Source organism: Rhamphochromis longiceps, linkage group LG15, assembly GCF_057381845.1.
Source record: "Rhamphochromis longiceps isolate RC_006_pf linkage group LG15, R_longiceps_female_GT1.1, whole genome shotgun sequence".
In the NCBI taxonomy this organism is placed as follows: domain Eukaryota; kingdom Metazoa; phylum Chordata; class Actinopteri; order Cichliformes; family Cichlidae; genus Rhamphochromis; species Rhamphochromis longiceps.
Genome location: NC_140571.1, coordinates 9,154,611 through 9,171,794, shown reverse-complemented (window position 1 = coordinate 9,171,794; position 17,184 = coordinate 9,154,611). Strand labels below are relative to the sequence as shown.

The 17,184-nt window shown below is 39.2% G+C and overlaps 1 protein-coding gene across 3 annotated transcripts in view; it reads left to right on the top strand.

Annotated features, from left to right (window-relative positions):
• The window catches only part of LOC146652029 (low density lipoprotein receptor adapter protein 1), a 47,767-nt gene that overhangs the window by 14,695 nt on the left and 15,888 nt on the right, over positions 1–17,184 (top strand). For all 3 annotated transcript variants that reach the window (XM_085382568.1, XM_085382569.1, XM_085382570.1), the window contains exons 2-3: positions 8,208–8,350; positions 11,690–11,802. In XM_085382568.1, the coding sequence (XP_085238694.1) occupies positions 8,208–8,350; positions 11,690–11,802 (256 nt within the window). The remainder of the gene's footprint in view (positions 1–8,207; positions 8,351–11,689; positions 11,803–17,184) is intronic.

The window sequence follows — 17,184 nt, the reverse complement described above, 5'->3', positions numbered from 1 at the left end:
CTCTTTCCAGTACCATTTGTTCCAAATAGATACAGCATGTTGCAACATTTTACGTCTTCTTCCAGAAGAGACAACAGTTACTAGATTAAAATGAATGCTGTTTTCAGTTTTTCTGGTGCCATTACACACTGAATTCTGTATGATGGCATGAATCCATGTGGCTCTTTCTTTCTCTCTCTCTCTCTTTTTTTAATCATTGTCTGCTTATCTGGCTCAGTCCTCCTGCACAGTATCATACCAGCCACACACCAACTGTCACTGTCTGCAGAGTAAATATTAGCACAATTTTCACACTGGGATGCCAGCTATAAATAGAGTGCAGGAAATCATCCAGGAACAAACCCTAAACGTCTGTGTTGGCTTTTAATTTGACCGTGTAATGACGCATGTCCACAAAATAACCTTAATGTTAATCCCATTTTATTCTCTGGACACTTCTGAGGAGAAAGCATCCTAGTTTTTGAGGAAAAGATAAGAGCGTTTCACTGCTGTATCCCCAAATGTCAGTTTAATGCTTTCTTATTAAGGATTCATGGAACCTTTGGAAGGCTTTGTGATGGGAGAGCTCAGGTCTATGTTTTGCATAATAAATACAGTTATGGCAATTAACATTCAGGACATAATTGGCTTTTCATAATCAAGATCTAGATGGGAACATCAATAACAGTCCCAACATTCTTTTAAGACCACAAAAGCCTAACTTGGCAAAATTTGTATGTATTACACAAACAAGATATTATGTCTTAGTTCGAGTGGTTTAAAGGCCCTGCAGATTGTTGTTTTAAGCTTTGAATACAGTCATGATTTTTTTCCCTTTTTGCTGAAACAAAGTGCTTAACACATTAATGAAGAGTGGTATTAGGTGGTATCTTTCTTTGCTAATATTTACTTTCTTATCTGTCTTTTATTACAGAGGCTCAGCCCATGTCAGTCACTCAACAGAACAGCTCCCACTTTGCTTCTGTTCTATTTGCTCAGCCATGCTAGATAATTCAATCAGCATTAACAGCAGATACAGTGTTTTAAGTAAAAGCAAGGGGTGGTGTGCTGAAAGAGACATTATGCTGAATGGGGGGCACTAGCACGGATTCACAGATAAACGTTTGGGGGAAATTGCTGGTTTATTAACCTAAATTATTTTACGCTAGAGAATTCTTACAGTTGGTATAAATGAAATTTTCTAAATTCAGGAGCTTGATGCAACTATTATAAAATATCTATGTTTTACAAAGTACAAACTGAATCTTGTTGGCTTGTATCCACTATAAACCACTCTATAGTCTTCTGATTTAATAATGTACCAAAAGTTTTCTTTTTCTGGCAGGGAAAATTAAAAGCATCACACTTAAGTGTGAATGTCAAAAGTCATCAGTTGAATAAAAAGGTTTTTCAAGCTCTCAAGAAATTTTAAATTAAACAGTAGCTTAGAAGCAAATAGAACAGTAGCTTTGTTTAAGTTGTTATAATGAAAGTAATAATAGAAACCTGAACCAGTGTCAACCCAAATCCATTGTCTTCTTTTTTCTGTTGGGTTTCAGCTTCTTTTCCGAGAAGCTATATTCTTATGCATTTTAAACTAGACAAGAGGGGTAGTGGCTAAAGCTAAAGATAGCTACTTCCCCCTTGTTAGCTGTGTTCAGCTGGATGAAAGGTATTTAAGTGTTTAATTAGGTATTTTGTTATGACAGTTGTCATGTTTCCCCATGGTTTAGTTTAGCAAACCTCACTCATAGTGAAGAACTCGCTAACAGCTATAGCCATGCTCATAGTGTAGCTGTGACTGTGCGAGCAACTATTTACCTGTGCTGCTGTGCCAGTGTTGCACAGGCATGACAGGGCTGACCAGTCCGGTCTGAGGACGCTGTGAACCGAGGGATTGCAGACCCTACCCGGCCAATCTGTGCAGCTCTAATAGATTTTAGCTTCTCCGATCAGCTGACCACAAGTTGTGATTCCATTAGAAAAGTGTATGACTAATGGGTATATGGTGCTTATCTAGTCTTCCAAGCTCAAATTTTCAGAGGACTACCTGGATACAATCATATTATTTCCATCTAGAGTACTTTTGCATAAAAACTTTGAAGTAATGTGGCTGTTGTTTTTATTAGTAAAGCTTATTTCCTTCTCCTTCTTATTGAATCAGGCACTCTGTTAATAACCCTAACCCTTTTTCGAGTGAGTTTCTATTCAGGTTTGTCTATCAGTGTAAGGGCAGTACAGTGAAGAAAATCAAAAGCTGTGATTGTGAGGGTTTAAAATAGAATGACATGATGGTTTGTACTCTGGGTTGGTGAATGTGTGGGTTTTTTTATGTACTACTCAAGCCGAGTGTGCAGGGTCTACTATTCCACTGTAGTTGATCCACTTCTTTTGATGCTTAGCCAAGGTGTTTAGTAATGCTATTTGCAAGTACCACCTCGCTGCTTCAGACATCATCTGTTTGATCCCATGATTGCGTTTTCGTATCTTTTTTTTTATGCTGTCAGGCTTTGAGAAATAGCTTGTACTGCACTCCTGGCTGTGAGGAGCCCAAGCTGCTCTCATTAGCTACAACTGGAGTTTATTCTGTGCGTTCAGTTAGTGCCAGAGGAACTGAAGATGCATAAGGTGAGTTAGGGGACGGATTTAAAAAAAGCAGTTTGAAGAGTGAGAGCTTGAATGAAAAGACTTAGCTTTACTTGGTTTCCCCTCAAGGCAGAATCAGGAAACCAGTTACACCCCCCCCAATACACCCACATCATCCCAGCCAACCATCTTCCCTGAATGTGCGGCCTATTTTCTCTGTCAAGGTGGTGTCCTAGATTCAAAGTTCCATCAGATGAGTAAAACACTAAGGCAAAAAGATTACATCTAGAAGGATGTGGAGGATGGGGGTGTCAGCAGGGGTCTTAAAGCAAGCTGAATGTATCTCTACTCATATGATGATAGTGTATTCAATCCACTGGTCTCCAGTCAAGTTGCTGTGAAAAACATTCTAGGAAAGAATATCCAGTTTGCCTGTAAAGAGATGGAGGCAAAAAATAGACAATTCATTTGGGTGTCATGCTTGTTTCTGCAGTTTTAGAAAGTAACTGAGATTAAGCGTCTCGAGGAAAATAGCGTATCGGCCCGCTGTTTGTCCATATGCCCGCTACGTCTCTGCTTACTCGTGTTTATGTTATTAATTAGCCATCAGCCGAGGTGTTCAGAATTCACCTGGGTATGATTTTGACTTCTCAGAGCAAATTAAATTACCGAGCGTGTAGCTCAGAAAGACAGCTGGTGATCACGGCATGTAGCTGAAGGCGTGCAGAGCACATGGCGTCTATTATACTACAGCAGCACTTCCCAGAGTCAGATCAGCTACTGTGAAATGCTGCTCTTGTCATTTGCTGGTTTAACACAGTCTGAAATATTTTACAGTGCTCAACATCTCAAGGCGGTAGTATTATAAAGTAACTTTATACGAATACACTTAAAGCCCCGTGGAGCAAAATGTTATTAAATTGTTCTGTGCCTTTGTTGTAATGCACTGATTCCTTTAGAGTGTGTCTCCACTGTGAAGCCTTTGTGCGAACACAGTGAAATCAGTGCTCTTGCTGCAGTGTACTCGGTGTGAAAGTGTTGCCAGGCATCAATTTGTTAGAGATGCAAATGTCTGTGCACCGCCAAGGCCGCGCTCATACCCTAATCTTGTTTTGTCCTCATCCAAATTTGATCGGCCTTGATGAGAACTATCTCGCAAACACAACGCGAATGTATGCACGCACGCCTACTTTAAAGTTCAAATTTCGCATTTTTAGTTGTCCTGAGGATTTTCTTCAACGTGTTAAATCCAATTAGCCACCCTCTGCTTGTTCCTGCCACTCTTATCAGTCCCAGTCCTTCTGTAGACTCACATAGGATTTATTAAAAATTTAAGACCTCCTCTTTTAGGCAGATAATATATTGGAAACCCTGCAGCATCAACATAAAGCTGTTTAATAATTCATTTGTGTAGCTTGGGGAAGACACAATATGGACTGTGGCACTTCAGCTTTGTATTGCTGTGACATTTTTACAGAGCCAAACTGTGCAATAAATCTTTCGACCAGAAGCTGACGCATTGCAGCTTTGAATGACATAAAGTCATATGGATACTGAAAGATTGGTAATAAAGTTGACAGGGTGAAGTGTATTTAATTGTTTTGGATTGACCAATCTCTAAGCCCCGCCACTCTTGCAGAAGCGCCATGTGACAGGATTTCTATTTTAACACCGTGGATACAGTTTGTAGTGACAGCTGTGACAGACGGGCTCAAAAATCCTTTTAAATGGTAAATGGTCTGTATTTGTATAGTGCTTTACTTGGTCCTAAGGACCCCAAAGCGCTTTACACTATACACAATCATCCACCCATTCACACACTGGTGATGGCAAGCTACAGTGTAGCCACAGCCGCCCTGGGGCGCACTGACAGAGGCGAGGCTGCCGGACACTGGCGCCACCGGGCCCTCTGACCCACCACCAGTAGGCAACGGGTGAAGTGTCTTGCCCAAGGACACAACGACCGAGACTGTCGGAGCCAGGGCTCGAACCGGCAACCTTCCGATTACAAGACGAACGCCCAACTCTTGAGCCACGATCGCCCCAATGGTCCCCTTTTAAACAATGGTCCCCTGATTTTGCACAGGAGGAAACAAAAACAGACGTCTTATTTTTAGATGATAAGTGTAGATTTTATTGCCTGGGAAAAAAACAAATAAATAAAACATAGTTGTTGTTTCAGAAGCAGATTTTATGAGCTGAGCTTAACTTGTTAATTAAATCTAACTTTTTTGTGTAAAACGTTTGTGATGTAAAAGGGTCTTAAATAGGTATATGATGGTAAAGACTGAGAAAAGTCCCAGGTAAAGTCAGCTATCCCTTAACTGAAATGATGAAAACTAAACAGGAAATGTTAAAAATTTGACTCATGTGTACTACAAAAATGTGTTTTTTTTCCTCCTGTTATTTGTAAGATATTTTATTAATATTTTAAAACAGATTAGCCCATGAGCAGTGGTAAACATTAGGGCTTTGCCTGAGCACAGCTGCCGTGTAACAAATGAGTTAACTGTGAATAGGATTATAATACTAGTTTACTAATGTCATCAATTTCTCACATAGCATAAAAAAATAGAGTAACGCAACTATAAGACATGTATGAAAAACATAGTGTGCAAAAAGAGCGTAAAACGCTATTTTTTCGGTTAGGTTTAAGGTTCCCAACCTTTTTTGCGCCACGGGCCGGTTTAATGTCAGACAATATTTTCATGGTGTCGCGGATAAATACAACAAAATAAAATGATACGGCCAAGAGAAAAACTGTGGTATTTTGTAAATATAATAATAAACACGAATTCACTGTGTAATTGTGTAACTTTATTAGCAGCGTCCTCCTGAAATGCGGCAACAACATTGAGAGTAACATCCTCCTCTTAATGCTCTCTGGTCGTTAATGTAACGTGTAACTATTTCTTTCAAAATAAGACACACAACTACAACACGGGAAAAGAGTCAGGGAAACCAAGTTAACGATAAAAAACCTGAAAACCATACATTTCACACCCGAGCCTCAGCTCTCGCGGCACGGTACCAAACGACTCGGCCCGGGGGTTGGGGACCGCTCTCTTATCTGATAGTAATTTTTATCGATTAGTATTGACTATATTTTTTTGACAACTTCACCCATGAGAGTAATCTGTTGACCAGTTTGTGTAAAAACCAACCAAACAAACAAACAAACAAAAACATTTGTATGTATTTAGGTTAATATTGGGTTTTTAGACTAATACCGATATTTGATAGTTAAAATAAGCCAATCTCAGCTGGTATTTTTTTCTTTAAGACACACAAAACATAAACTGATTTCTCCCTCGTGTCACTCTCATTTGGTGGCGGCAGATTGCTAGCCCTCCCTGAGGCTGGTCTTGCTTGATGTTTCTTCCTGTTAATAGGGAGTTTTTCCTTCCCACTGTCACCATGTACTTGCTCATAGTGGCTCATCTGATGGGGCTTCTTTCTAATATTTCCTTTAACTTGAGGCGACTGTTGTTGTGATTTGGTAATACATTCTCAGTTTAGTTTTATTTATATAATTGAATAGAATTTTAATAACACTTGTTAGATGTAGTTATTCGTGTAAACTTCCTAAGACCATAAGTAAAAAATAATTTTATACTGTGGCTCTCTGAAGCTATATTTAACTATGAAAGCTAGGAAGGGTGTGCAGCTTCTGTCAGGGCAGAGGCACAGCTTTTAAACCATACTTTACATTTATGCGCATGTCTCTTGTCTATGCTGTAGCCTGAAGCACACCACAATGATAAGTATGGGCAGTGGAAGGAAGAGATTATTGAGGGGTACAGCAAACAGTCAAAAACTGATATCAGTTTTTAGTGTTTTAAAAAACGTGTGTGTGCTCTTTTTTTTTTTTTTTTTAAATGTCCCTTCAGCATCTGCGTCTTTGGTCAGTAACATTTTGAAAAACCTAAATGCATTAGTTCAGTAAAATCTCATCGACCCATTCATAATAGAACAAAAATGTAATTATATAGAATCCTGCTCCCTTTGCCGGTGAAAGTCAATGGAATTTGTTTGTGAGTAATCCTTCCAGGGATGGAGTCCCTTATCTAATTTCTCCCTTCATGTATTCTTCTTTAAAAGCCTGAAACCCCTTTTTCCTGTCATGTAGCCAAACCTGCCCTTTGACCTTCTGTGAGAAGGGACACCACTGTGAGAAGGGGTCAGGAAATAATTCAAGTACCATTCCTAGGTAGTAGTGAGCTAGGTCACACGGGACTGTAAATATATTACATTTAAAGGCAGAACTTTCATGGAGGATAAATTATGGGACTCCTTATCAGCAGCCACCTCTCATCCAGAGCTGTCAAATGATTTACAGTAAGCTGGCCACTGCGTACCTTAGAATTTGCATTTCATAACACCAAATGTGCTTCCTGGTTCTGAAACAGCCCCCACAGTGTGATTGAAAATTAGTTAATAATTCAGCGTCGTTGGAAGCAGTGGGACGGGGATGGCGGTGTTTGCTGTTCGCTTCACAGCTGCATGGGGTCTGCCAGTGACAGATGGCTCAGCCCATGTGGAGAATTTAGTGCCAGTATATCCCAATAGAGTGTTGGACACTGTGTGTGCGTGTCTCTTTTCCCTCACCCTGCTCTTCTTGCTCATTCCTTTTGTCAATCTCACTCTCTCACTTCATTCAATTGTGTAAGCAGCATTGAATTTATATGGAGAAGAAAGACAGAGGGGGAAAGCGCTAGAGCTTAATGTTGATTATTTCATAGTTTTATATTTATAGTAGTTTAATCACACTTTGGTGTTGGAAGAGTCATTTGAAAATCTGTAGCTCAGATGTTTCCCTTGTTCAACTGTTGGTTTTTATCACAGAATGTGGCCTGTAGCAGTTTTGTAAGTTGTTGTTGTTCTCCTGCTGCTCATCTGTAGGGTGTCCAGGTGTCTCTGAAAGATATTTTCAGCTCTCTGCATGGGTGCAGTCACTGACACTGCCTGCAATAGTCAGCTCGAGGACAGCTGGTACTACCTGTTGGGAATCGCAGAGACAACAGGATATTGCAGGCATTCTGTTATGGCATTATCAGAGCCCTGATACTGGATTTGCTTGCCAGTGGATGTTTTGTTTTGTTTTGGGTTTTTTTTTTACTAAAATTCATACTATTTTCTACTGTAATGATGCAATCATTCAAAAGTGGTTACCCATTTCATTCAAAATTAATTTAGATTTAAAAGTGAAGTTCAAATTAGTCCCATTTAAAATATCACAGAGATATTTTAAATATTTAGAGCTGTTCATGTTTTACATTTCTAATGTTACACAAAATCTGACTCTATATTTATACCAGTATGTGCGGAGCGGTGATGTCACTTTGCCAGCTCACACGTTGCTGGGGCTGAGTACCGTAAACTGTTTGCTCAGCAATCTTTAGAATGACCACGCTGACCTAGAAACTGATCCTGAAAGAGTGGGAAAAAAAATTTCCAGAATGTGTGACATTTGCAAATGATTGCATTCTGCTTTTGGTTTTCCATTTTCCACAGTGTCACAACTTTTTTGGGAATTGAGGTGATATGCATGAGCCTGCAAATGCACTACTTTGAAAGTGTGTCGGTTTCCAAAAAGAAAAAGTAACTTAACACCTTATTTTGGGATGAACTTGTTTTTCCAGAGCTGCCAGAGAACTGGACAGACACGAAGGAGACTCTGTTGGAGGGGATGGTGTTCAACGTGAAGTACCTGGGTATGACTCTGGTGGGCCAGCCTAAAGGAGAGGACATGGCCTCTGCTGCCATTCGCAGAATTGTTGCCACGGTGAGTCTCTATCCCCCATTAGAAGCTTAAACCTAATGCATTATAATGCATGTCACTATATGAGCTGTGCTGGTATTACTTGATTTTACTAAACTAAGTAGTGTATAAATTATACCCTATTAGCAAAAATCTGTCATCAAGATCTAGAACTTAGAATGTTTTTATTGTCAATGTACAGTTGCTTATACAGTGAAATTAGTTAGCCAGACCACAAAGGTCACAATCATATTTCTAAAGTTTAAAGAGGGAAACTGTGAACATTTCAACTGCAGTGATATTTATTTAGAGGATTACTGTGACAATGTACTTTCAAATTCCAGTGCACATTATCTGAGTGACTCTAAGATGACTGATTGCTAAATTTAGATTTCATCCATGTCATCTTAATGGCTCAGGACATTGTTTTAAAGATAAGCAAGCAAAGGGTCAGTGAATTTGATTGTCATCATAACAGGAGCAAAATCACTGTGACACTGTCAGAATCATTTAAACTATAACCTTTGATTATTGTCTTATATGAGTATTAAGGATAAACAGCTCAGTTAAAGGAAATCTTTTGATTGAGACGTTCTGCGAAATATTTAACAGCTTACTGCGATTACTCTTAAACCAAGTAATCAGCATCATTCACAGGGAAATTTCTGTAATATGCTTGCCAAGTTGTTTACAAAGTTTATCTCTGTGTCAGGGTTTGCACGTATATGCATGGAAATAGAGCAGCTAATCCAGGATTATCAGGGGTTGCACACATGCAGAAGGCCAATCTCTGTTTTCATGTTTGTGCTTACCACCAGCATACTGGGGATTTCTGGGTACGGTTTTCTACATTAGTTCAGCCGGCTGGCAGTTTTCTCTTGAAACTACAAGAAAACCATTGCATTTAAACCAGTTAACTTGGAAACATACCAAGAAGCCAATTCCTGGACCGTTTTTATTCATGCAAATTGATACTCATGTTTCTGTTTCTACTAACGCTCACACTTGCACACCTATTCACTTGGCACTTTCTCAACAATGCAAATGTCTGATGTTTCTTTGCAGAATGAACAGCCTGGCACAGGCAGCAGTACAATCATAAATCCCCCGCCTCTCAATTAGAGACTGAACCAAACCTAATGGTGGGATTAAGATTCAGTTGATTTACACCAAGACAAAAAGTCTGTTCCCTCGGTAACCATTATAATTGACTGAACTGAATGGGTATATTGAATAAATAAGTGACTTTTCTGTTCACTACATGCTTCAGTAAGACATGATTAGACAAGACAGGGGAAGCAAACATAGAGAAAGGCTGAACTTGGCGTATCTCAAGCCGACAGATTGGTTTTTGCCTTGTGGCATGGCACTCGAAACATGACGCCGGCAACTGTAGCCGTTAGCGCTTCCTGCATGAAAGAGCTACCACAATCAGCTACAGCACGCTTTTAAGCGTTGTGGTTCTAAGCAGAGACTATTGTTCAATGTCACCATCTCCAGGGTATTACAATTCCTACAGCAAGCCATGGCACCATTCCCATTGTCCTTGAGAAGTCCTAGTTTTGTTTAAGCAAAGATCTCACTCCTACTGATCTTTAGCTTCTCACCATCATTCTTTTATGAATAAAAGAGTTCTTACACAATTCAACATATGGAAATACTAAATTATGTAGTTCTTTAAATGTATTTGTATTTATATGTATTTAATCTATTCATTGGTGGTCACTCTACTGATGCTTAGCCTGATATCTGTTGAGTGTCGCAAAAAACTGCTGTCATTTGCTATTTAATTGTATTATCTGGAGGTTATTGTCACTGTCAACAGTATTTTCTGGAAGTCCAGATGGTATAAAGTTTCAGGGAGAGTCAGTGGCTGCTGGCCCGACCTGGAGTGCTCATTCTGGGCTGCATGTTGTAGCTTTTCTCCCCTCATTCTGTCGCTTTTTATAAAGCAGGCTGCTTGGTTTTGCTTAACAGCATACTGTTTACAAGTTGAGGGCTTTTAGTGTTTGATCAGAAGGTCATTTCGTATTAATGTCAGAGTGACATAGAAGGCCTGCATTTTCTTCTATGAGGCAACATTTCCTCCAGTTTCCTCATCTTCTTTCATCTATGTTTGTATACACAGTGTGCGTCTGCTGTGCAGAAGTCTTGAGCCATCCTTCCTTTTTCCTAGTTTTTGATAGGAAAATGAGAAACGGGTGCAGCAATGGCCTCCTTTATTCCTCAACATAGCCAGGCTTTCTTTTTTAAGAAAAAATGTTTAACTAGTATTCAGAAATACTTCTCTAAGTTACTGAAGGACATTCAAAGCTCTTTTTTGGATTTTGGCTGCCTTTTTTTCCATTCTTTATCAAGATGATCCCACACTGCCTCAACAATATTAAGGTAGTGTTTCATTGTCTGTTCTTTTATCCTGGTATACTTTTATTATAGCGAGTTTGAGATTGTTGTCGTGCAAAAATACTATCTGGAACATGCCATTGAGACACGTTCCAGATGATATTACATGTTGGATCTAAATCTGACTATATTTTTCTGCGTTCATAATTGCATTCATTTTGACAAGATCTCCAACATCGCTGGCTAAAATGCAACCATGACAGAGCCTCCAAGGTGTTTTACAGCTGGCTGTAGATACTCACTGTTGTACCTCTCTCCTGACCTCATCCGTACACGTTGACAGAAATTTGAACCAAAAATGTCACTTTGAATTCATCACCCCATCAGAACTCTTGCCACTGATTTAATTTGGCATAAATACAGCCACACTTCCATTTCAACCATCTTTGATGAGGCTTGAGAGAACAGTAGACGGATCAACTGAAGGGCTATATCCATCTCTTAGATCCTGTGTCAGGTCTTTGATGGATTGCTTTCTATTTCTTAAAGACATGACCTTCATATACTCTTCACCTGCTCTTGATTGGTTGTACAAAATGACTATTTCATGTCAACTAAAGAAATGGCACAGGCTACTAGTAACAAAGTGCTTAAAGATGCACTTTAAAAAGACTGCTTGAAGTTTCTTCTTTGCTATGTTGTCTATTTTTGTACATACGATACAGGTTCATCCCTTGAGTTGGGTACCTCTTTATGCTTGAAAAATATATATTTGAGAGTTAAGCATCTTAACAAAAAGAAAAAAAATCCTCTGAAAATGGTCAGGTACAAGGACTGGACTGAAAATGAGTGAAAAAGCAACAAACATTCCAAAACTTTGAAAGACCTTCAGAAAGCCTGGAGAACTGTTGTTCAAGACCACATTACAAATGTCAATAAAGTCTGGTTCACTGGACGAAATGAGGGGTGGCTCAAGACTTTTGCACATTACTGTATATGTTTTGTGTTCAATATCCACAGGCCAGAGCCGGTGCAAAGAAGTTTCGGAAAGTAACACTGACAGTCTCACCGAAAGGCATCGTTATCACAGACACAGAAACCACAGACCTCATAGAGAATGTCTCCATTTACAGGTACGGCCATCGCATTTCTATCCTGAACCTGTTAGTCCACAACAGTGATTGATTACTAAGATTTTTTTTAATACTCATGTTTCCCAGAGAACTTCCCTTACCCCATTTTCCTGTACTTCAATTTTTTGCCCTTTTCTTAAGAAAAAAAAAAAAAAAAATCCCAAAAACTGAACAATCAGCATGGTTCATAAAAGTTGACATTCATTATCAGAAACAGTTCCTCTCAGGCTCTACTGTACTGCTACAATGTACTCTCTGTCTATCTGTGCTCTAGATATAAACTGATTAAAGTGGAAAACATTATAGTGGACTACAACCTTGCAGAGGTACCAGCATTGGTTCAAACTTCCCAAGCAGCGTGTGCATGTAATATACTAGTTTGCTATCAGAGTTAGCAGATACACCTGCAGGGATTTGGAACTGAATGAGACAAACACTCCAGCAGAGAACTCATTTGTACCAAACTCAATTTAAATTCAAATTCACTTAAATTATTATTTTTTAATTCATTTTACAAGAGGTCATTGGTTTGTCCCCTCTTTTCTATAATAATTTGCTGCTATTTTATTTCTCCTTTATTTTATTCTTTGTTCAGCCATTCTTTGATATAATGCTCTTAATATAAGTCTTGTTGCTGTTGTTGTTATGATATGGCTTCATTTTTTGACCTTCTATGTAGGTCATTTTCCCTTCTGTCCATTGCCGTGCTTCTTTTGCAGCATTAAACTAAGCAGTTTTCTGCTCAGAGCTGTGGTGAGTGGGTCAATTAGGGGTACATCACAAGATGAATATCTGTTGTATCACATCAATTTTGGACTAAATGTTGAACAATAGGGTAATGAAATATCGTCTTTTGCCTGGCACCAAAGGGTAAAGGAAACCAATTACAACAAAAACATAACAGAAAGTGGGTAAATCAGCCCATAGTGTGTGTGTGTGTGTGTGTGTGTGTGTGTGTGTGTGTGTGTGTGTGTGTGTGTGTGTGTGTGTGTGGATATGATATGTTTGGCTGGCTTCTCTCTGGGTAGCATTCTATAATACAGCCTTGGCCTCTTGTTGTTGGGGATTACAGTCTAAATATCATATGGCTGGACTGTGATTACAGAACAAGCTTTGATAAAAGACGCATGTGTTTGAAGGTGAATCGATGTGTGTGCAGGTGTAGCTCTGGATCCCCTCTTGATCCACCTTATCAGCAGTAACAGACCACAGGCTAGTGAAACCTGCCTCGTCTTTGATCTCCTTCTTTTCTCTCCTCTTTTCCTTTATACTGTCTAAGGAAAAAAAAGCTCCTATTTATGCTCATTATCTTAAACTGAGCTTTGAACACAGGACAACAGAGTTCTTAGACTGAAACTCGAGCTTCGATTGTTTGCCGAGATATGATACAGGACTCAGTGAAGGACCACATGCTGTGCTCGGGTTGACTGAAGATTTTATGGAACCCCACCCCCACCTCCACTTCCTTGTAGCCACCCCACCCCCTCGTATCTTTTTTTTTTTTTTTTTGCTGCACATAATCCATTTGTTGGCCAAGAAAGCAAGCAGAGTGTGAAAGAATTCAAATCAAGCAAATCAAGACTGTGTTTAGAGTGTGTAGCATCCACAGGGGGAGTTAGATACACAAGTTATGTGCACATATGTCCACACATTGTGACTTTGTGGATGTAACTTGCACAGTGAGTGTGTATGTAAATTTGTGTGTTTGTAGAATTAATTTTGGATTCACACTGGGTTAAAGCCAGTCTGTTTCCCCTCAGGGGAAGCTTAATGGGGGTTAGAAAACAGACAGGAGGGCATTGTGCATGGCATAGAAAATAGGATCCCAGCACCCATAACCCTCCCACTGCACCCATCCACACCCAAAACAATGCAATACTAACCTGTATGGGTGGAATTTCACTTTTTACAGTTTCAAAATATCCAATAGCTTTTAACACGGGGGGGGGGTTACCTCATTGGCACTTTTTAAATGATCATAACTCTGTTACCATTTGTGCCAGAGACAGAATTAAAAGGGTTTCTGAAATGAGAGAAGACAAGCTTTATGGGGATATTCGGCATGTCATGGTAGCACAAAGCTTTCACAAGGTCCTCTGTCTGAACACAGAAAATTAATCTCAGTGCGCTTCACATTATCATAACTGCTGAAATGTTTTCGCTATAGAGAAAATTTAAGTGGTTCCTGAAAGATGATAATTATTTTGCAATTTTAAAGCCAAAATTAAAAAATAAGTCCAGGTAGCCTGTATACTTTGATGTTAAAGGGTTAAAGCTTATTGTCACAAGCTTGATGTTCCCGGATTTGCAGAGCTGCTGTTGTCTAACTGCAAACAGCAGTGAAGGATTACACCACACAGGAGGTGAATAGATGATTTTCTACCTCAGGCATAACCCTGGATTGTAATGATAATACCTGTCAGTAGTTTACAGATCAGTGATGGGGCTTATATATAAGGAAGGAAGTGGAAAACATCCATTGATATGATAATGAAGCAGAGTTCCTATTAGGGAGAAGTCAAATTTTCTGCTTCTAACAAAACACAATTTTCAAAAGTGCACATTAGGTGGGGTCCAAAGATTCACCAGATCCAGTTAATCCAAATTAAATGTCAGAACCTATTTGGTTTGACAGCTTTCTATCAAGAAGAGCCAGGTTAGCTGTTTACCTCCAGTCTTTATGCTAGGCTAAAGTTACAGCTTCTTGTTCTTAGATCAGTCTCTAACAAAGGATTCCTATAGATGTTTGAACCATAATCAGTGATGAAGAAATCTTCCTGTGTTTAGTTCAAAATATAAGTAATCTGTGTGTTTTCTGTTACTGGGTCATGCACAGATTTGCAGATCTGCAGGTGTAGGAGAAGATGTGGGAGTTTGATTAATGCAGCCACTTACTGGATCAGTAGACAAGTGGCTGGTTTGTTTTTGAGTACTGACACTCTGGAGAGGCCTTTATGTGCGCCGGTGTAGAAAAATCCAGATATTCAACGCCAATACAGTAATCGATGTTTGTCATCCTTTTAAAAACATGCTTTGTTTAAAACATGCAGACAGAAGATGCTCCCAGCAGAGAACATTGTGAGGGTGTTCAGACTCCATCTGGGCTAGCGTTGCTGATTCATATTCTGACAAGAGCTCTCAGGGAACAGCCAGCATATCAATTAGCAGAGCATACGGGTCAGAAAAGCAGAGCTGAAATGCAGACTGACAACGCACCTTGTAATGATACACGTGGTTCTGACATGTGTCTGTACGATCTCTAAGCTGAGGATATTGGGTGTAACAGTGATCCTAAACATTCATGGAAACATGGCTTCTTTCATCATTTTATTTAAAGATGAAAAAACCCACTGCTTTTTCTTTCTTTTTTATAGTATTGCTAAGTTGAAAATTGAACAGAAGTTATCACTGTCGAATTAAGCAGCAGACCTGTTTCATTCAGCGTATGAAAGGTTTGAGGCTTTGATGTGTGAAGATCTATTCAGGCTTTGTACTGTAAATATTTAAATAATATCCAATCACGTTCTCTCGCTGCCTCACAAATACCGGTGCGGTACACAGTAAGAAGATCAAAGGCTTGCAGTCCAGACAGCCCCTTTGGAGATATGATGGCGACTGACAGCTCAGCTTCTGTTGTTCAAGCTTAGCGGGAACTATGCGATACTGTCAGGTTGTTTTTTTTTTCCTGTTGTTCTTTAAACCTGAAGGCCTGTATTGAAAATAAGATCCACTGCGCCGCACGTCTGACACTTATTATCCTGTAATGACTAAAAAGTTTTCTTAAGAGTTTTTATAAATAGAAGAAACGTGTCTTTGGCACATGGATTAAATCTTACATGTACATTCACTGGACAGAGGCCTCTTTGTTGATGAATACATGTAACTATATGTATAAGTCTGACTTTTATGCTGTTGACAGTAGAAGTCAATGTGGCATGTGCTTCTTAATATGATTATTGTGATATTGGGATTTTGGACAGTCCAGTGCAAAATAATAATATTAGTAATGTGAATCATAACTGATGCACAAACAGCTTTGGGGTCACTGACTTGCAAGACATGCACTGCGTGTGCACTGACCTATTTTAATATTTCGCTTACAGCACATTGTTCTGGGAAAGCTAAAGACTGACTGTGAAAAAGTTTTATTTTTTTTCATAATAAGGCTAAAAAAGGTTTTAAAAATATGTCAAGAACAGCTAAAGCTTAGATACTGCCATTAAATAAAAATAAAATGTCAAATGCTGCAGTTACTGATTTAAATTCTATTCATAGAACTTTTTCTGAGGTTAGCAGATCAGTCCTTAAAAAGCAAAAGAAAGAAACGAGAAAAATGCAAAAAACACAACACGCCTGATGTAATTTTTAGCTGCTATCGCCTTCAGGGTCTGCTTCCTTTAAGCACCAGTTATTTTTAGATCACCCCTTCTGATCAGTTGCATGTGCGCTGGATGTCCGCCACTAGATCAAAATAATGATTCTTCAAAATAAATCTCATTTTGCGCGAGCCAAATCTGGCAAGTAGGGCAGTAGCTTAGTAGGGATTGTGTTGGTGTGGCCAAACAACTGTTTTTGAGTGTGGTGTGAATAGTTGCAACATGATGAAAGCATGGTACGAGACAATTTTTGGGTCACTGACAGGCTTAACTTGCATAATCCAAAATAAAGATTGCTATGCTCTTGGTTGTGCTCCGTTTGTTACCTTTAGACACAGGTCAGGATAATTTCTCATCAGTAGTGTTTTCTGTACTTGCAAGTCGATTGCGAAATAGCAGATGCAGTGTAGTGGTAAGAATGGAAATCTATGTTTGCTAGAAGCGATCCAGATGTGCACAAGGAGATGCCTTGAAGGGAGCATATTATTTAGTAAATAAAATTCTGAGAACACAAAGAATTATGAAGGCATGTGGATGCTTAAATATTTAAAATAAGTGAAATTCATCTTGTGGAAAATATATGAAGTTAATTAAAAGCACATACTATCTCAATAGGATGATAATTGAGTTGTATTGAGTAGTACTTGAGTTTCGTCATTCTTGTTTTCTAATTTTAAATAGGTCAACCCTTTCAACTTTTCCCTGCTCATTTTTATGCAATTACGGCCCCAAATATAAGTTCGCGCTTCGGGAGAGGGGGTAATACGCAAAGCTGGGTATCCTGGGCATTGCTATGTGGGTCATGCATCAGTGGTGCAAGCCAGCAAACAATCTGAGATGGAGTAGTGAGCGCTGTTGATTTCATGGTTGTTGTTTGATCTAATACATAACTTCATTTTTAGCACCACTACCCACCCAACCCCCACCTCTGAATTGGGGTAGCAAATGAGTGTCAGCCATCCACAAATCCCCTTTGCACGTAGTTTACAATTTGCTCTAATGATGG